At 37.8% G+C, this 21,347-nt stretch overlaps 1 protein-coding gene and 1 non-coding gene across 2 annotated transcripts; both read left to right on the top strand.

The window, feature by feature from the left end:
* The first annotated feature begins 4,176 nt into the window (after nt 1-4,176).
* On the top strand, nt 4,177-4,283 carry LOC125582636. The gene has a single exon (XR_007320093.1). It is a non-coding gene; the product is annotated as a small nucleolar RNA R71 (small nucleolar RNA).
* A 9,360-nt stretch (nt 4,284-13,643) lies between these two features.
* On the top strand, nt 13,644-16,040 carry LOC106372949 (aldehyde oxidase GLOX1-like). The gene is made up of 2 exons (XM_013813200.3): nt 13,644-14,154; nt 14,527-16,040. The coding sequence occupies exons 1-2, from the start codon at nt 13,708-13,710 to the stop codon at nt 15,856-15,858; spliced, it is 1,779 nt and encodes a 592-aa protein (XP_013668654.1). The 5' UTR covers nt 13,644-13,707; the 3' UTR covers nt 15,859-16,040.
* Nucleotides 16,041-21,347: the final 5,307 nt, after the last annotated feature.

Raw genomic sequence — 21,347 nt, 5'->3', positions numbered from 1 at the left:
GATCACCACTCTAGAATCATTGGTGGGACTTGCTCAGCTTCCACCCACTTGGAGACATAGTCAACAGCTACAAGGATGTATTTGTTGCCAAAAGATGATGGGAATGGTCCCATGAAATCAATACCCCACACATGAAACACTTCCGCTTCGAGAATTGGGTTTTGAGGCATCTCATTCCTCTTGGTGATGTTTCCTCTTCTTTGGCATGAATCACACTTAGAGACAAAATCTTGAGTGTCCTTGAACATATGAGGCCACCAAAACCCGGCTTGTAGAACCTTGGAAACTGTCTTGAATGTAGCAAAGTGACCTCCATAGGATGATCCATGACAATGTATAAGGATCCCTTAAACCTCTTCTTTAGCTACTACTCTTCTATAAAGTTCATCCCTACAAAGTATGTAGAGGTAAGGCTCATCCCAATAGTGTCTCTTCACATCTTTGTAGAACTTCTTCTTGGCATTTCTCTCAAGACCCAATAGCTCTCTTCCACAAGCTATGTAGTTCACCAAATCATCATACCAAAGACCTTTCTCTTCAGTTGCCTTCACCTCTTCAAGCTTCTTTCCAGTTTTACAAACTGCAACTACTACTCTAATAGCCATTATTTGTTCTTCTGGAAGCCCTTCATCAATGGGGATCCCACACTCAACCTTCAGTCTAGACAAGTGATCAGCTACACCATTCTCAACTTCTAGCTTTTCTTTGATCTCAAGGTCAAACTCTTGTAGCAGTAGGATCCACCTCAACAGTCTTGGTTTAGCATCCTTCTTGGCCAAAAGGTGTCTCAGTGCAGCATGATCAGTGTAGACTATGACTTTTGACCCAACCAAATAGCTTCTGAACTTCTCAAAGGCATAGACAATGGCTAACAGCTCCTTCTCAGTTGTAGCATACTTCATTTGGGCTTCATCAAGAGTTTTACTTACATAGTAGATCACATAAGTCTTCTTGTCTTTCTTCTGACCAAGGACAACTCCCACACAATAGTCACTAGCATCACACATGATCTCAAAGGGAAGATCCCAATCTGGTGGCTGCACAATGGGGGCACTAACCAGCTTATCCTTCAATGTCTTGAATGCTCCAAGACACTCCACATCAAAATTGAAAGCAGTTTCCTTGCATAGAAGCTTAGTCAATGGTCTAGCTACCAAGGAGAAGTCTTTGATGAATCTTCTATAGAATCCGGCATGACCAAGGAAGCTTCTAATGTCTTTCACTGTCTTTGGCGGAGCTAACCCAACCATCACATCAATCTTGGCCTTGTCCACCTCAATCCCCTTCTCTGAAATTTTGTGTCCCTTCCTTAACCATGAAGTAACACTTCTCCCAGTTCAGCACAAGGTTGGTGTCCTCACATCTCTTTAGGACCCTGCAAATATTGGACAAACAAGCAGAAAACGAAGATCCGTAGACAGAGAAGTCATCCATGAACACCTCCACAACATCCTTTATAAGATCAGAGAAAATAGACATCATGCATCTTTGGAAAGTGGCTGGAGCATTACATAGCTTAAATGGCATCCTTCGATAAGCAAATGTACCATAAGGGCATGTGAATGTTGTTTTCTCTTGATCATTTGGATGTATGGGGATTTGGAAGAACTCTGAATACCCATCAAGAAAACAATAATAGGGATGATTTGCAAGTCTCTCTAGCATTTGATCAATGAATGGCAATGGAAAATGATCTTTTCCAGATGCTGAGTTAAGTTTTCTATAATCTATGCACATCATATGTCCTGTTATTGTTCTTGTTGGTATTAGTTCATCCTTATCATTTTTAACCACGGTAATTCCACCCTGCTTTGGGACAAAATGCACAGGAGACACCCATTTGCTATCTGAAATATGATAGATTACACCTGCATCTAGGAGTTTTAGAATCTCTTTCTTAACAACATCTTTTAAGTTGGGGTTCAACCTTCTTTGATGTTCTATAGAAGCCATAGATTCATCCTCTAGATGTATTCTATGCATGCATAAAGATGGTGATATCCCTTTAATACCATCTAGTGAGTAGCCTATTGCCTTTCTATACTTTTTAAGTTCATTCAAAAGTGTAGACAATTCAGTTTCATTCAATTACTACTCACAATGACAGGGTGTGTCTCATTAGGTCCAAGAAAGGCATACCTTACACCAAGGGGAAGAGGTTTAAGCTCCACTTTTGGAGCTTTGAGTTCACTCCAATCATCTTCTTGGAGGTTCTCTTGTTGATCAACCGAGGCAGCATGATGAACTTCTTGTGAAAGCTCTATGAAGTTGTCTTCTCCACTTTTCTCCTTGTGGCAGTCTAGCATACTCACATACCTTGCACTCTCCTCATCTTCTATCAATTGAGTCTCTCTATCAACTGTCAGGGCATGTTGAAAAGAGTCCTCAATAGCTAATTTCTCCAAATACTCTTCAGCTAAAGCTTCCATCTCTTCAATGTAGAATGCTTGGCTTTGGGTAGTGGGCTTCTTCATCACCTCCTTGATGTCAAAATGCAGGATGTTCCCTTTGCCAAGATGAAGATCAATCTTCTCTTCCTTAACATTCACAACAGCTCCTGCTGTAGCCAAGAAAGGTCTCCTTAATATCAAAGGATCTGTTGGTTCTTCATCCATCTCCAACACCACAAAATCTGTAGGAATCTCACAATTTCCAACCATAACAGGGAGATCTTCTAGGATACCAATGGAAATCTTCACTGAGCGATCAGCTAGCACAAGAGAGAGTCTACACTTCTTGTATTGTGTAAACCTAAGCCTTTTAGCAATGGAGAGAGGCATAAGGCTCACACTTGCTCTCAAATCACATAGACACTTCTCAAAAGCCAATTGCCCAATGGCACAAGGTAGTGTGAAACTTCCTGGATCTTTAAGCTTCTTAGGGATGGTTAGCCGCTGTATAATGGCACTGCATTCATGGGTGAGAACTACCATCCCTTCCATCTCTTTCTTCTTCTTGGTCACATCATCTTTTAGGAACTTGCTGTATTGAGGCACTAGCATGAAGGCATCAATAATGGGCACTGTAATCTGAACTTCACTCATTTGCTTCTCAAACAAAGCCTTGTATTGCTCCAAAAGCCGTCTGTTGAATCTACCAGTGAAGGGAAGTTTTGCTTCATATGGAGGAGGAATAAATGGAGCTCCTTTTGATGAAGTAGCAGCTTCATTCTTGTTCCCAACCTTCTTATCTTCTCCAACCTTTCCTTTCCCTTTAGCTTCAACTATCTTCTCCAAGATCTTTTCATTAGTTTTCTCATCCACAATAACTACATCATCATCCACATTGATGACCACCTCTCCATCTTGCTTCTCATTATCCCTAATGAGAGCTCTAGGAGGCAACTGTTTACCACTCCTAAGGGTGATGGATTTCATTGTCTCCTTGGGGTTTTGCTCAGAAGTTCCGGGAAGTGATCCCATAGGACGTTTTGAGTTACTACTCATTGAGGCAAACTGGTTCTCCAAAGCTTTGAAGTTGGAAGCAAGGTTTGAGAACTTGTTGTTGAGATCATTGTAGCTTCCATCAACTTTGGTGTGAAGGTTCTTCAGCTCATATCCAATGTGCTTCTCACTTCTAGTTTGAGACTCCAAGATTTGTTTTAGCATTGTATCAGTGCTACTCTCTTGTGTAGTAGAGGTAGAAGATCCTGCTTGACCTTGTGTAGACTGATTTCCTTTGGAGGGGAAGCCTTGAGATTAGTTTTGTCTAGCTTGGTAACTACCTTGTTGGTTGTTATAGAAGGGCTTTTGTTGGTAGTTGTTGTACTGAAAGTTAGGCTCCTTCTTGTACCAAGTCCCATTAGCATTAACAAAACAAAGTTCTTCTTGACCTTCTAGACCATCAACTTCATTAAGCACAACAATCCCTTCTTGTTTCTGCTCACCAACAAAGTTCACCTTCTCTTGTTTAGATCTATCCAAGAGAAGCATATACATCTTTTCTTGTAGAGTCTTTAACTCTCTCTTGGTGTTTGTATCATCACCTCCACTGCCTCTATTGCTTCTATCATGCTCATCACTGTAGACTGAATAACTCTTAGCCATATTCTCTACAAGCTCCAAAGCATCTGCCTCACTTCTCTCCAAGAAGAAACCATTGCTAGCAGTATCAAGCTGGCTTCTAAACTTGGGCAAAGCACCTCTGTAGAAAGTACTAAGCAAACTCTCCATATTGAAGCCATGATGAGGACATTGAGAGATGTAGCGGTTGAACCTTTCCCATGCTTCCCCAAAGCCTTCAAGATTCTTTTGATGAAATCCAAAGATTTCATTCCTTAGCTTAGCAGTTCTTGAAGTAGAGAAGAACTTGGTGAGGAAAGCTTTCTTGCACTCATCCCATGTGGTGATTGAATCTCTTGAAAGGCTCTTCTCCCATGTGTGAGCTTTGTCTCCCAAAGATAATGGAAACAACCTTAGCTTGAATGCATCTTCAGAGACACCATTGATCTTTGTAGTTCCACACAGCTTATCAAAGTTATCCAAGTGGTCTAGTGGATCCTCCAAGGCAAGACCATGATACTTGTTGCTCTGGATCATGTTTATCAAGTTTGACTTGATCTCAAAGTTGTTGTTTTCCACAGCTGGTGCTCTAATGCCAGCTCTATGCCCATGGATATTGGGCTCATCATGGGTGCCAATAGCTCTAGCTTGGCGATGTTGGTGTTGTGGCCTAAGGTTTTCAGCTCCTTGTCGATTACCTTCTCCATCTTGAGGTTGATTCTGATGTTGATCCATCACAAACCCCAATCTGTCTAAGTGAGTCTGTTGCTCTTCTTCTCTTCTCCTCCTTGCAATCTCCCTTTCAAGTGCTCTAATGTCTTCAACTCTTGGAACTAGGTTTGTTGGGCCTCTGCTCCGCAAGTTCATGCACCTGAGATACAAAAGGCTAGGAAAGAGAATCAATAACTAGATATAAGAAAAATAAGACTTAGTCTCAAGTAAAGACCAAATCTCAATGTCAAAATCAACTTAGAATTGGCAACGGCGCCAAATTTTAAATGGACTTTTCAAGGGTCCTAATTCAAATCATGTAGTAATTAAGATGTCAATCCATTTCTAAGAGTTTTGATGCAAAGAGAATGCAGGTTCAAACTTAATCTATGTGCATTCAGTTCAATGAAGTGGTTTGATTAAACTAACAAGGTTCTAACGCAACTAACTAGCAACTTTCAATCAAATGGATAAAGGAGGAATCATAGGCATAGGATTTTGATTTCAAATGACTAAGATTTAATCTAAAATGGTAAGGTTTCAATCAACACATTCCCCTAAGTCTAGATAGCAATTCTAAGCAAGTTCTTTTCCAAGACAAAAGCTCATTTACTCTCATTGATCAAACATCAAATTCCTTTGGTTTGTGTCAATCAAGCAATCATTAAGAACAGATCATTCAACTTTCTAAACTCCCCTAACATCAAATCCCTTTGGTAGGGTAAGTTAAGAGCATGTTGAGTTGGCTCAGACATTTCATCGAACACCTTCCGGGCAATGAAATGTCTAGAGTTCTAATCTGAAATGGCCAACTCTAGATTAGCATTAAGATCACTCAATCAAGCAAGAAAACATATTAATCTACTCTAAAACACTCTAGATCATCACTTAATCATCTTAATCATCCTAGGCCATGAATCCCAAGATGACTACTCACTCATTATCATGGTAGACACTAAATCATTTGTTGATCTAAGTCTAAACATGATTGATGATCAAAGCAATCAAGTAAGCACAAGAGAAATTGATCAAGATTAGATCTTTCACCTAATGGTGGCTTTTTTTATTAGGTAGAAAACAAGATAAGTCCTAAGATTAGGTCTAAAAAGTATTTATAGAGGTTTAAAACTCGAACCGGGTCAACCCGACAAACCCAGGTTTGACCCGAAAGACAAATCGATAAGACAGTTTTGGTATCGGCCGCGGATGGCCTCAACCCGCGCTACATGGCCGCGGTCCGTGCATTCAGAACACGACATATCGGACTCGAATCCGCGGCCTGCCTCGACCCGCGCTATCGTCCGCGGCCTGCCTCGACCCGCGCCATCGTCCGCGTCCCTTGTCATCGCCCATCACCGCGGACAGCTCCCAGCCGCGTTGCACGGCCGCGGTTCACGCTTCAGAACATGATGTCTCTGGCCGAATTCCGCGGCTTGGCTCGACCCGCGTTGTGTGGCCGCGTCCCTTGTCATCGCCCATCACCGCGGACGACCTCAGGCCGCGCTGAACGGCCGCGCTTCGTCCCGTCTGGTTGGGTCTCTCGGATCAAAATCCGCGGCTTGCCTTCGTCCACAGTACATGTCCGCGCTTCATGGCCAGTTTTGCTCCATCTTGTGTACTCCTCTTGCACAAACCTTCATATCTCCAACTTGAACTTCACCAAACCTACAATACCACATATGCATATGCTATGCACCTAATTGGACTCTAAATGCATTCTAAGTGATTCAAATGAGTATGAAAATGGTAAGTAAATCATGTAAAATCTCAAGACATCAATCATCTCAACAGTTACTAATTTTATATATATTTTAACTATAATTGATTTTCTAAATATTCTTAAGATGTTAATCTTTATACACAAATTCATGATATATTTAAAAATATATACAAAAAGTGTAATTTTTCTAATCAGAATTTTTTTTATTTTAAAATTTATTAATATTTCTATTCAAAGAAAAATGATTTCTCAAAGATCACACTTAACTCAGAAAAAACCATATTTACTAAAGCATGACATATATCGACTGTATTGATTTTGTATCATACTAATATTTCTGTAAAAAAAATTCAGATTTTTGGACCACACATATATGCTTTGTCATAAAAACATAAAAACAAAAAAATCACTTTGTTCTAAAATACTTCAAATTAGAAGTTGCAGAAACAATTTTGATCTCTAAACCAAAAACCAAGATGCATCTATATTATTAAATCAGAATCTCTACTAAAATTCTTCTCTTCGAGTTCCATCATATTTACATTCAAATGCAATTCCTATTTTTATGCATGACAATATTTATTATTTTCAACTAAATTACTATAAATTAGTCAAGCTTTCAATATTATTTGCATTTATGATTTTCCAAATTAATTCTAGCATTTCTAACTTTCTACACGTTGAAAATCTTAATAGAGATGATGTATTTAATAATTGTCAACAATAAATTATACATTATCTCTACTAAAGATTTATTCCAAGCCAAATAATACATGGGTTTATTCCAAAAAAATGTTCAGCGTAAATTTAAGAAGATGTAACTATGGTTTTCATAAAGCTTATATATTATACTTTCACTTAATAATATTTCAACCTAAAATTAAGATCTAAAAGTTTCAATAGTACGTAGTCGGTGTAACAATTAATTTAGCACTATAAATAATAATACGTGAACTATTTGTTGCAGATATATTTTTTCTCATGAAATATTTCTTACTAGGTGTCTTGCCCGCACACGCGGGCATAATCTTCTTATAGATATTTACTATTTTATATTTTGTTAATTCAAAAACAATATGTTAAATTATTATTTATATTCTTAACAAGTTTATACCAAACATAAAATAATTTATATATGACAGAAAATTTCATTAAAATATATATACTAATTATTGTGTTAAATTTTTCAAAACACTCATATACTAGAAATGTTTTAGACTATATTTTTATACAATGTTTTTTCTTCATAATATTTAATTATATACTGTTTTATATCTTAATTTTTATAATAAAAATATTATTTAAAGATAACAACACAACATATAAATATTATCTTATTTTTTAAAAATATAAAATATTATTTCAAGATAACAACAAAATATATGAGAATTATCTTTTTAGAAATTTAATATTATTAATATAAAATTCGTTTTTAATTAAATTATTATATATAAAAATTTATTAAGGGTAACAACGATATTAACCAGTCTAACTTTTAACGTGAGAGTTTGATTCCCAAAATTTACTTCGTAAATAATAGTATAGATATGGATAGTGTAATATTTAATTTTAATAAAATCTATAAACAAAGTTTTTAAAATAGACGTAACAGAAATTTCAGACTGGTGAAAAAAAAAGCCATAAACTTAAAATTTCAAGGAAGGTAGTGTGTTCAATTCCAAGATTTATGACATATAAAAATTTTATAAATCGATTTGACTAATATTCTAAATTGGTAATTTTATCGTATTTATTGTTAATACAATATATCCAAAACATTAATATTATTTGATTATATGGTATATCAAACTATACATTATGTTTTATAATTACAGTTTTTCAGATTATTTCACAAATATGTAAATATTTATCATGTATGGTTTGAATGACATATAGTTCATTAATAATATGATATAATCAATTTATACCAACAATAAAATGTAAAAATAAATTTATATTATACTTTTAAAACTTTATAATATATGTAAAATAATTACGAGGCAGGTTATTTAAATAAATCATATTTTATGAATAAAATATGATTTATTTAAATAAGTTTAAATTTAATGTATATACTTTAAAACAAAAAAAAATATAAAACATACGAATAAATTTTGAAATTTCACTGAATAAATTTTGAAATTTCACTAAATAAATTTTGAAATAATTAAATGAAACATATGTTAGAGATATACAAGAGATATTGTCGAGATTACAATTCCATAACTTTAGGAAACTTAGTTAATGACTTTACCTAGAGTTCTCACCTCTTGTATTGTATATATTGGCAATTGCCGTCTCTTGTGAATATATTGAATCACATATTCTCTACATGGTATCAACAGCTTACGATTACCCTAAATTTTTCTCTTGAGCCGCCTTCTTCAAATCTTCTTCTCTTCAATTCCACCATGGCCTTCAACGCTCCAGCGGTTGACGTGGTTCAAGGCGTGCTCAACATCAACATGATAAACATCACAAAGCTCACAACCACCAACTTCATGACTTGGAATCTTCAAGTTCATGCTCTCCTAGACGGCTACGACGTAGCTGGCTACCTTGACGGCTCTATCTCTGCACCGGATCAGATGATAACTGTTGACGGTGAATCCATTCCTAATCCCGAGTATACAAAATGGAGACGTCAAGATCGTCTTATTTACAGCGGCCTTATTGGCACGCTCTCGCCATCGATCCAAACCCTGGTCACCAGCACAAAGACCTCTCAAGATGTTTGGAAGTCTCTCAGCGCCACCTATGCAACACCAAGCCGCGGACACATTCAACAGCTTCGCTTGCAGCTCAAGCAATACACCAAAGGTGACAAATCCATTGATGAATACATGCGCGGCTTAACCAGTCGTTTTGATCAGCTTGCCCTCCTTGGAAAACCACTTGATCATGAAGACAAGATTGAATATGTTATTGACGGTCTCCTGGAAGAGTACAAGTCTGTCACAGATCAGGTCGAGGGCCGCGACACATCTCCGTCTATCATTGAAATACATGAGAAGCTCATCAACAAGGAGGCAAAACTGCTGAGCTTGTCTCCGACTGTTGTTACTCCGGTTCCGGTCTCTGCTAACGTTGCAATCACACGTCCGAAGAATCACCAACACCGCAACTTCAACCGCAACTGGAACAACAACAACAACAAGGCGTCTCAACAGTCCTATCAATCACAGTCAAACGACACTAACCAAAACAGAGGATATCAGGGTCGCTGCCAGATATGCAGCGTCTTCGGTCACAGCGCCAGGAAATGTCCTCAGTTCGGTCCCTCGTCTCAAAACGCCTACCCTGCCTCACCTTTCCGTCCATGGCAGCCAAGAGCGAACATGGCGCTCTCAGCTCACAACCCGAGCAATGCTTGGCTGATGGATTCCGGCGCAACTCATCACCTCACCAGTGACCTCCACGACCTCTCGCTTCATCACCCATACAACGGTGATGACTCAGTGCTGATTGGAGACGGCTCCGGACTCTCGATCTGTCACACGGGTTCCCTCTCCTTACCTTCCAATTCACGTTTTTTGAACTTGAATAATGTCTTATGTGTACCTAACATACGGAAGAATCTTATCTCCGTATATCGGTTATGCAATGCTAATAAAGTTTCGGTGGAATTTTTCCCGGTTTACTTTCAGGTGAAGGATCTCAGCTCGGGAATCCCGTTAATCCAAGGCAAGACCAAGGATGAGCTCTACGAGTGGCCTGGCCAATCCTCAACCCTTCAATCTTTCTTTGCAACCACCCTACCTAAAACAACCATGGTCGATTGGCACTTTCGCCTAGGCCATCTAGCAGTTTCTATTCTTCAGTCTACTGTTTCGAAATTTTCTTTACCTTTTGCAAAATCTGTAACACAACCCACTTTATGTTCAGATTGTGCCATCAATAAAACTCATAAATTACCCTTCTCCACAAATACCATTACCTCCTCTCGACCCTTACAATACATCTATACTGATTTATGGAGCTCTCCTATTGTATCAATCGACAACTACAAATATTATTTGGTTCTTGTCGATCATCATACACGATACACATGGCTCTATCCGCTGAAGCTCAAATCTCAAGTTCTGGACACTTTCAAGGCGTTTAAATCTCAAGTGGAAAATATTTTCTCAACAAAGATAACCACTCTCTTCTCAGACAATGGAGGAGAATTCATCGCAATGCGCAAATACCTACAAGATGCCGGCATCTCTCATCTCACTTCTCCACCTCACAACCCTGAACACAACGGAATATCCGAGAGAAAGCATCGTCATGTCGTGGAGACAGGTCTTACACTGTTAACACACGCCTCTATGCCCAAGCAGTTTTGGACTTATGCGTTCTCCACGGCAGTTTACCTCATCAATCGTCTCCCAACCGCAGTGCTTGCAATGGATTCCCCTTATCACAAACTCTTTGGAGTGCAACCCAACTACACTAAGCTTCGCATCTATGGCTGCCTCTGTTTTCCATGGCTCCGCCCATACAACAAATACAAGCTTCAAGACAAACCAACTCCTTGTGTCTTTCTTGGCTACTCACCTACACAAAGTGCTTACCTATGTCTACAACCTAGCACTGGAAGAATATATGTTTCACGCCATGTCCGCTTTGATGAAAGTGTTTTTCCTTTTGCTCAACCGAAAGAACCAAAACCAGCCACACCCGAACCAATCCCTATCCATGAACCCCTATCTACTAAAATAAACCTTAACCATCCTCCTAACCAGGCTCCGCCACTCGTCGAGCAAACTGGATCCTCGAGCTCTGATTCTAATCTGCAGGTACAGTCAATCCACTCGACTCCTAGCATGGAGCACTCGCACGGCAACTCCACAACACCAGCCTCACCTGAAATGCTAACTACATCGGCTGCGTCTACATCAACAGCTCCAGCACCATCACCAGGCCACACGACAACTTCGTCGTCAACAGCGAGTGCTTCCCCTGTTCCTCCACCACCGCCGTCACAACACTCCATGCTCACGCGAAGGAGGAACAACATTGTCAAACCAAATCCTAAGTACAACTACTCTGCGACACTGTCTGAACGAGCTCTCGCTGAACCAAATACATTGATACAAGCTCTTAAAGACAAAAAGTGGAGAGGATCAATGTCTACTGAGATGGATGCGTTTGCTCGCAACCGTACTTTTGATTTGGTACCTAGAAAACCTGATCAAAATGTTATTGGATGCAGGTGGATCTATAAGAACAAGTACAACTCTGATGGAACACACAAGTCGTGCAAATCTCGGCTGGTAGCAAAAGGATACAATCAGCAGCTTGGCTACGACTACACCGATACATTCAGTCCAGTCAATAAAGCCACCACTCTCCGTCTGGTTCTTGACATAGCCGTGACTCATTCCTGGCCAATTCAACAGCTAGACGTCAACAATGCTTTTCTACAAGGAACTCTAACCGAGGAGGTTTATATGGACCATCCTCCAGGTTTCATTGATCAAGATCATCCAGATCATGTATGTCGCCTCCGCAAAGCTATTTATGCTTTGAAACAAGCACCGCGGGCCTGGTACAATGAACTGCAGTCCTATCTTCTCAGTCTTGGTTATTCAAACTCGCTGGCGGACACATCTCTTTTTGTACTAAAACGAGGTAAGGAACTTGTCTATCTACTTGTTTATGTGGATGATATTCTAGTGACAGGAAATTCAAAACCAGCGATCAACAGAATTCTTCAGTTACTAGCTACACGGTTCTCAGTTAAAGACCCTGAAGAGCTTAATTATTTTTTGGGTTTAGAAGCACATCGAACATCCAAGGGGTTACACCTCTCGCAACGGAAATACATACTAGACTTTCTTCACAAGTATGATATGATCACTGCTAAAACCGTTACAACTCCTATGGCGTCTGCTCCCAAGCTTACACTCTTCTCTGGCACACCACTCGCTGATCCCAAAAAGTATCGCCAATTGTTAGGAAGCCTGCAATATCTTCAGTTTACACGTCTGGACATCGCTTACGCTGTCAATCGTCTCTCTCAGTTTATGCATAAACCTACTGATGATCATTGGCAAGCAGCTAAGCGCCTTCTCCGTTACCTAGCAGGGACGCCGACACACGGGATTTACTTCACTGCAAACAATAAACTCATACTTCATGGCTACTCAGACGCTGACTGGGCGGGTGATGCGGATGACTACGTTTCCACAAACTCCTACATCATTTACTTGGGTCGCCATCCTATCTCTTGGAGCGCTAAGAAGCAACAGGGAGTGGCCAGGTCATCCACTGAAGCAGAGTACCGGGCAGTTGCAAATGCTGCTTCTGAGTTGAGCTGGATATGCAATGTTCTCACTGAACTCGGAGTCGCTATACCATCAGCACCTGTCGTCTACTGCGACAACGTCAGAGCTACCTTCCTTTGTGCAAATCCCATTTTCTACTCTCGCATGAAGCACATTGCTATTGATTACCATTTTGTTCGGGGCCAAGTACAACATGGAGCTCTGTGTGTCTCACACGTCACTACTAAAGATCAACTTGCCGATGCCCTGACTAAGCCCCTATCCCGTGCTCGATTCCTTGATCTCATCAGCAAGATTGGAGTGATCCCTCTCCTTTCATCTTGAGGGGGCGTGTTAGAGATATACAAGATATATTGTCGAGATTACAATTCCATAACTTTAGGAAACTTAGTTAATGACTTAACCTAGAGTTCTCACCTCTTGTATTGTATATATTGGCAATTGCCGTCTCTTGTGAATATATTGAATCATATATTCTCTACAACATATACCACAAGTTTATCTAAAAATGCACTCCATATTTGATAAAAGTCTAAACAGTTACAACACATTTTTATATTGCGTTAAGTGTCAGTTAGATCCTACTATATTTTTAAACATCGGTTTTATCTCTCTGACTATTTTTTAATGAGTGAAATACCCACTGCTGGAGAAGCTAGATTGTAAAAGTATATACCGGCAAAGCCTAACCAACCATTCGAAAGAAAAACTAGCCACGCGAGCATAAACAAATAAAATCGATAGAGAAAAAGGGAACACCGTACAAAAGACACCATACGCATGTAAATATATATAGCCTTTAACATAAAACAGTCATTCTAATGCTTACGGAACCACCGTTCAAAAGGCAATGGGTCGAGGAATAATTTGCTAACCTCTCATTAAAAAAAAGACAAAAATAAACAAACGTAAACTTATAAATTTCTGAATATACTAACTTATTCTCCAAAAGCAATCATCAACCAATTAAACCTGAGACAATAAAAACAAAGTCAAGAAAATGAGAGCGTCAAGAAGCCTATTATGGAAACTATCTATCATTGTTTTGTTAGCAGTCTTTTCTCAACCATCCTTCTCAGGTGATACTGGTTCATCGGATGAAACGGAGACGGGGAACGGACACGAAGCCGCCGAGATGCAACCACAGGGAGCAGGAAACCGTAAGGGTAGAGGTGGTCGTGGCGCCATCGCCCAAGTTGCTGAGATGAATTGGCCCGGCAAATGGGAGTTATTCCTGAAGAGCTCTGGCGTATCGGCAATGCACGCTATTCTTCTGCCATTGATCAACAAAGTACAGTTTTACGACGCAACCATTTGGAGAATTTCACAAATCAAGCTCCCTCCAGGCGTACCTTGTCACGTTTTTGACCACGTACATAACAAAGTTGATTGTTGGGCTCACTCTGTCCTAATTGATATCGAATCCGGACACATCAGGCCTCTATCGGTAACAATTTACTGTTTATTATTACTATTATTACTTGTTTAATATAAGTCATCCATTTTATTACTTAAAACGTTTTAAGATTATGCATATGAGTTTAAAATATAGTTAATCTTTATTACTTTAAACAAAAATGTCAGTTATTTATATAAATACAATAATAAAACAACCTGAAAATACAATAGTCTTATATAAAAAAAAAAAATTACTTTGATAATTGCATACATCATCTAATTTGAAACAGGAAAATATAAAAAAAAACTGTAGATACAAATCTACACCAAGAATTTATAAATTATTTTTGATCCTAATCTACACCAATGTTTTTGGTAAAACCTTACACGCGCCTAAATACGGACCTTGTTATTATGGCAGCTTACAACGGACACATGGTGTTCGTCAGGAGGTCTAACCATAAACGGGACATTGGTAAGCACTGGAGGATTCCAAGGAGGAGCAAACACAGCCAGATACCTTTCTTCATGCGATAACTGCAACTGGGTGGAGTATCCAAAGGCATTAGCTGCACAGCGATGGTACTCAACACAAGCCACTCTCCCTGATGGCACTTTTATCGTTGTTGGAGGCCGACAAGCTCTCAACTACGAGTACATCCTCCCGGAAGGAATGGACAACAAGAAACTCTACGACTCGCATCTTCTTAAAGAAACAACTGACCGAGAAGAAAACAATCTATACCCATTCGTTTGGCTCAACACTGATGGTAACCTCTTCATGTTCGCCAACAACCGTTCCATCCTTCTTAGCCCGAAAACGAATAAAGTCATCAAAGAGTTCCCTCAGCTCCCTGGCGGTGCCCGTAACTACCCTGGCTCCGCCTCCTCGGCTCTTCTACCCATCCGCCTCTACGTCAAGAACCCTCCTGTCATCCCTGCTGACGTCCTTATCTGTGGTGGCGCCAGACAAGATGGATACTTCCGTGCTGACAGGTTGAAGCTTTTCGATGCGGCCTTGAATGATTGTGCAAGGATAAGCCTCAACAGTAAAAGGCCTGCATGGAAAATAGAGAAGATGCCAGCGCCGCGGGTCATGAGCGACACGGTGGTCCTCCCCAATGGCGAAGTTCTCATCATTAACGGCGCGAAACATGGAACATCTGGATGGGGCTTAGCCAAAGACCCAAACTTCACACCACTCTTGTACACTCCAAACAAACCAATAGGCAAACGTTTTAAAGAGCTCGCTGCTTCCGCTATCCCCCGCATGTATCATTCCATCGCTATCGCTCTTCCTGATGGTAAAGTTCTTATCGGTGGTAGCAACACCAACGATGGTTACAGGTACGACGTTGAGTACCCGACCGAGCTCCGCATTGAGAAATTCTCACCACCTTACCTTGACCCGGCTCTTGCCAATATGAGACCAAAGATTGTGAACACCGATACACCGAAACAGATCAAGTACGGACAAACATTTAACGTGAAGATCGAGCTTAAACAAGCGAACGTGGCAAAGGAGAATGTCATGGTTACAATGTTGGCACCACCGTTTACTACACATGCTGTATCGATGAACATGAGGTTGCTCTTGTTGGGTATCTCTGATGTCAAGAAGGAGCATGGTGACGTTCATCAGATTCAGGCTGTTGCTCCTCCCAGTGGAAATGTTGCTCCTCCTGGTTATTATCTTCTCTATGCTGTCTACAATGGTGTACCAAGCGTTGGAGAATGGATTCAGATCGTGTGAGTTTAATTACCAAGTACAAATAATGATGTACGATGTACATATTTTTGAATTTAGCCATTTGTTGCACCCATACCAATTTTTGTAAAATAAAACATTTTTTTTCTATTAACATAAATATTTTATTTTGATTCTTATAGTTACTGTATATTTGTTTAAATTGTTTTGTGTCTGAGATAAGAGATTTAAGAATAAATTATCAGGAGTCATGACAATGGGATGGAAAACTCATCTCTAATGGTCTTTCATTTAGAAAAACAAAATCCTTTTTAATGGTGTATCATTTTAAATAAAAAATAAAGATACGAATAATATCCTTTCAAGTTGAGAAAAAACTGTTCACAATCTCATTTTATTATTAAAATTTCTATTTACAAAATTGCTCTTTCAAAATTTTATATAGTTTTGTTTGCATCTAAGAATAATAAATATTTGTGTAAATATTGGTGGATTTTTATTGTTAGGATGAGACTATGTGATGTATGTGATTGTTAAAGGTCAAGATCGGTGAAGAAGAAGAGTCTGAACGATAGGAGTGCTGGTTGGGCATGTTAGGGCACTTTGTGAACGGGTGATGGCCTTGGGGGGACAGCAGTGGCCCAATATTGTCTGTACATGCGGTTGGCCTAGGGGGCACAGCAGTGGGAAGTAGAGAGTCTATTGAGTTATAATTGTGATTATGCATGTTTGGTGATAACTTGTAGTGAATTTAATGTTGTACATGAATCTTGTTGTTTAATTTGCGGCTAATTAGTCCATGTTCTGCATTGAGTAGTATAATTGCTCATGCGGAAAGGCTGGTCTAGAAGCTATCTCTCTAAGCATTCCACTTGTTCGCTCCTCTCCTTCCATTTTCTTGCATGCAAGGCTGTAAGTAGGATTGATGGATATGGTTGGATTTGTGAACTTAAACAAAAGGGAACACATCGGGGTATTCTGGGACAGATGGCGGAACATAGTGGCTTGCCTAATGGTATAGACACGTGTCTCCGTCTTGTAGGGTGAACGGGTTTACACTTTGGTTCTAGGTTAAGATCTCTCAGTACTAACCTGAGGGATCAATGCCTTTTACAAATCATTATTTTAGTTTGTTAAGACTTAGCGAAATATTTTGATACATCAACCATATGTCATGTGTATGCTTATACTTATGTTTCTGATCGGATCCTTTTACTTACAGGATGTCTTCGCCAGCCGGAGTCAACTATGGAGATGATCTTATGCTTCATGGACCGAAGCGAACTCGTGCATATGCTAGTAAGCCCATTTATGAAAAAAATGGCAATGTGATACATTTCACATACCCGCCAAAGTCAACGGTGAAACGCAGATTGTTGATGCCTCATTTCCAGATGATGGCACAATAGTGGCGTCTAGAACAAGGCCGTTAGTTGTTTCTGCAATAACCCGACCCCAAAGTGACGCCAGTCAAAAGAAGACGTGGTCTCCCAAGGAAGGTGCGGTGCTGCCGGGGTGGGTGCAGCTGTCGTCCACGGAGGAGTCATCTGTGGAAGATCCCGATTGTGGATATGGGCACCTCAAGAAAAAGTTCCTGACGTGCTAGTGTGGAACCGTAGTTCAGATGTTGCAGAGATTCCGTTCAGTAAAAGACTGACTGACGAATTCCTGGATAAGGCTTAGAGGTGCAAGACAAAACCTATGAAGGAATGCTGCCAGTTGTACAAGGCGAGATTCCATTAGGACATTTCAGTTGCATTTAATAGCATTTTGAAGCCTTGAATTTTTTTTTTTGGTGAAGCAGATCGTTGGTCGTCAAGCCATGGAATCAGTGGATTTAATCACTGATAGAGCCATTAATATCTCGAGTTCCGATCCCTAGGAGGTTCCGTCCAAAGATTTGCAGGGGGAAGATGAGCCGGAATCGCCAGTTAGAGTTGCGCGTGCTTCCAATCATGGATCCGATTAAGAACGCACTTCACCATCTCATAGTGGCTAGGTGAAAATATGGGTTCATTTCGTAGGAGTAGGATATGTGCTTTTCTTATTTTCATTGTTGGCTTTTAGGTGTTCATTTCTTATTCTAAAGCTTTATGCTGATTGAGCTGATGCCTTGAGCTTTTAACTTATTCTATTGTAGCCCTACTCAAAATTTCATTCATTAAATTCATTTGTTTCCTTTAGAAAGATCCTTCAGTAAAAGTTCTATTTCGTGTTTGAGTTCTTTCTGGTAGTTTCTTGGCGTCTTCGATGTATCCCTTAGGATAGGGTGTTAGGAGAGAGAGAGAGAGAAATTTAAAGTATATAATGAATTTAAAATTTTTAAAAATAATTTAAATAGCTTATCCGAACCCAAACCCGAACCTGTAAAGATCTGAAAAGAATTCGAACCAAAATTTAGAAATATTTGAATGGGTCTGAAATCTTTGAAACCCAAAATCCAAAATATTTGAATGGGTCTGAAATATATGTCATCATATAATTAATCGTATTTTATATGTACCATAAGTAATCATATAATTAATAGTATTTTATATGTTTCATCGTATAAATAATAATATATAATATTTTTAAAATTTAATGTGAAATATAAAAACCATAATTTAAGTTGGTATATGAAATTGAGCTTTTTATTGTATTTTTCTTATATATATTGAAAATATTATTTTAATAATGGTTATTGGAAAATATTTTAGTAAAAATAAATTTTTGAATATATATATATATATATATTAAATCAATTTGATATAAATCAACTTTAAATTATTATTTTGATATGAAATATGTATATAAAGTTTAAATTTTATTTTATTATTAGTTTAGACAAAAAATGCTTTTAGGTAATTAGATTAGTCAATTTACGTATATTTTAAAGTTTGCTCAAATAGATAGTTTATCATAATATAATGGACTTCCTATTTTTATTATTAACATTTACCCATTACTTTTTTTTCTTGATATATTGTTATCCATGTTTCCAAACAATATTATATTTTTTATACTACTATTCATGTTTCCAAACAAACTTTTTTTTTAAACAGTTATCCATATTTCCAAACAAATTTCATTAAGACTACTATTCAAATTTCCAAACAATCTCAATGTGTACTTCAGTTTTAATAATATTAGATTATATTTTTTATACTACTATTCATGTTTCCAAACAAACTTTTTTTTTTTTAACTGTTATCCATATTTCCAAACAAATTTCATTAAGACTACTATTCAAGTTTCCAAACAATCTCAATTTGTACTTCAATTTTAATAATATGGATATAGTCTTATTTTTTTAGTATTTTAAAATTATTTTATATTCTTATATTTTTATTAAAAATGACATTTCAAATTAGAATCCTTTAAAAATAAAAATCAGTTCTATTAAAATAAAAATAAATTCCAGATAAATAATATATATCAATGTAATATACCAGTTTGTTGTATATGGAAAAATTTAAGATAATTAATTTGGCTATCTATGTCACCACAGTGCATTTACTTTTTAGGGCACACATCCGTTTACAATTTCAGAATTTTTTTTACAACTCCATAGTTAAGCGTGCTTGATCTGAAATAGTGGAAAGATGTGTGACCTATCGAAATTTTATTTGTGGTATCGTGTGAGTGGGCCAAAGCACGGGAAAAAGTGATGTGGTGATTGTACGATCAGTAAAAAAGAGTTTCAAGCCGTGGAAAAATTAACGCACAGCCCGTTACATAAAATGGGGTCCAGGCCCATTAACCATAGGCAGTCGGTATGTTACAAGTGTTATTAGACCCACACTAACAAGGACGTAGCGTTCTGTGAGAGGGGGTGAATTATAACATTCCGGTTTGTGGTATATGAAAAGTCTTGAAAGAATTTATTTGACTACCTATGTCACCAAAGTGTACTTTTTGTTTTGGGCACACATCAGTTTAGAACTCTAAAGTTAAGTATGCTTGAGCTGGAGTAGTGGAACAATGTGTGGTGACCTATCGGAAAATGATTCGTGATATCGCGTGAGTGAGGCCAGAGCACGAAAAAATATAATGTGGTGATTGGAGGATCAGTAAACAAAATTTTCAAGCTTTGGAAAAACTAATGCACCGCCTGTCGCATGGAATAAGGTCCGGCGATCGAGAGATCGGGCGTGGAAGGCCAATTAGCCTTAGACGGTCAGAGAATGCAATTAAATTATAAAACTAAATAAAAAATCTTAAATCTGATCTATTTAGTTTAATGAAGTTGATTTCACCTTGTACAACCAATAATACTCGTAAAATAGTTACTGAAGATAAATAATTTTACTCGGTTACATAAACAAATTAGGGTCGGCCCGCCCTACGGACGGGATATATTTTACTTGTGATCTAAGGTATTATTTTTATATGATTTTACGGTTTATGCTTTAGATTTGCATTTGCAAGAAATGAATATGATACATTACTAAAAAAAATCACATTACATCACATAAATAGTATCAAAAAGACAAAAGAATAGCTTGCTTTCTGCTCACTACATGGCTCCATAAAACTAAAATAAAATGGTGAAAATTTGGACCATTTGTCGATTTGTGCATGTCATCTAGCCGGAGCTTCCGCCCTGGCTTCGATTCCTTTTGGCAACTCATGGACGCCTTTAGTGGCAAGCAAATACAGATTTTCGTGAACCTCGTAGTGATTAGTCATTGGGCCTAGAAAGCCTTTGTGATCATACTATGGTTATCAAAAAGAAAATAGTATCAGAAAAAAAAATGGTATCAATTTGAGACACTTATTAATAAATGATACAAAATATCGTTTTAACATCAGTTATTGTAATTGATGTTGTTATTAACTTATCTTTGTCTATATTAACTTTGTTAAACCAGTGAAGATCAATTAAAAGATACATTGTATTTTCATATACGTGCAAAAATATGTAGTTTACTCAAAAATAAAAATAATTTTAATTTTAACTATTTTTCTGTTGTTCTTATTAGAAATCAAAGGTTTGATAAATTAATAAAAGGCTCAATAATGTAATTATTTTACATTTTTAGCGTTTGTTATATTTTTATTATAAAAGTAAGTAAAATTAAAATATTTGACACTACAGTTTAAATTCAATACATAAATTATGAATTATTTTTCATTCTTATATATTTTTCTTTGAATGTGTTGGTACTTTTTGCCCTGACCTAAATTTGAGTGTGGTGATAAAATATAGAAAACATTTCTGTGAAATTCTCTCTATTTCTTTTTGTTGACTTGAGTTTAATTGAAACTAAACAACATAGTAAGTGGGATTTCCTCTGTTTTTGATAATTTCTATCTTTATTTTTTAAAATTATATAGTTTAGATTAAATTGTGTATTTTAATTATTGATTAATATTTCACCAAGTTCAATTTGTTTACTAAATTTTATCGTATAGATATATGTTCTATTGTTGTTAAAAATGATATATGTTCTACTTTATTATATTGGTGGTCTTATAAAAAGGCCACAGCCATAGTTATAGAATGAGTTTATGATTTAGCAATCACTCACGATCACCACCCCTTTATACAAAAG

This window comes from Brassica napus, chromosome C2 (assembly GCF_020379485.1).
Source record: "Brassica napus cultivar Da-Ae chromosome C2, Da-Ae, whole genome shotgun sequence".
NCBI lineage: Eukaryota > Viridiplantae > Streptophyta > Magnoliopsida > Brassicales > Brassicaceae > Brassica > Brassica napus.
Note: the sequence above shows the minus strand (reverse complement) of the source record. Positions and strands in the feature narration are given on the sequence as shown.

Bases quoted from the DNA above. Each gene is read 5' to 3' on its own strand.
- LOC106372949 (XM_013813200.3), top strand. From the start codon at position 13,708: ATGAGAGCGTCAAGAAGCCTATTATGGAAACTATCTATCATTGTTTTG. The intron at 14,155-14,526 runs GTAACAATTTAC...TTATTATGGCAG, and splicing joins GACACATCAGGCCTCTATCG to CTTACAACGGACACATGGTG.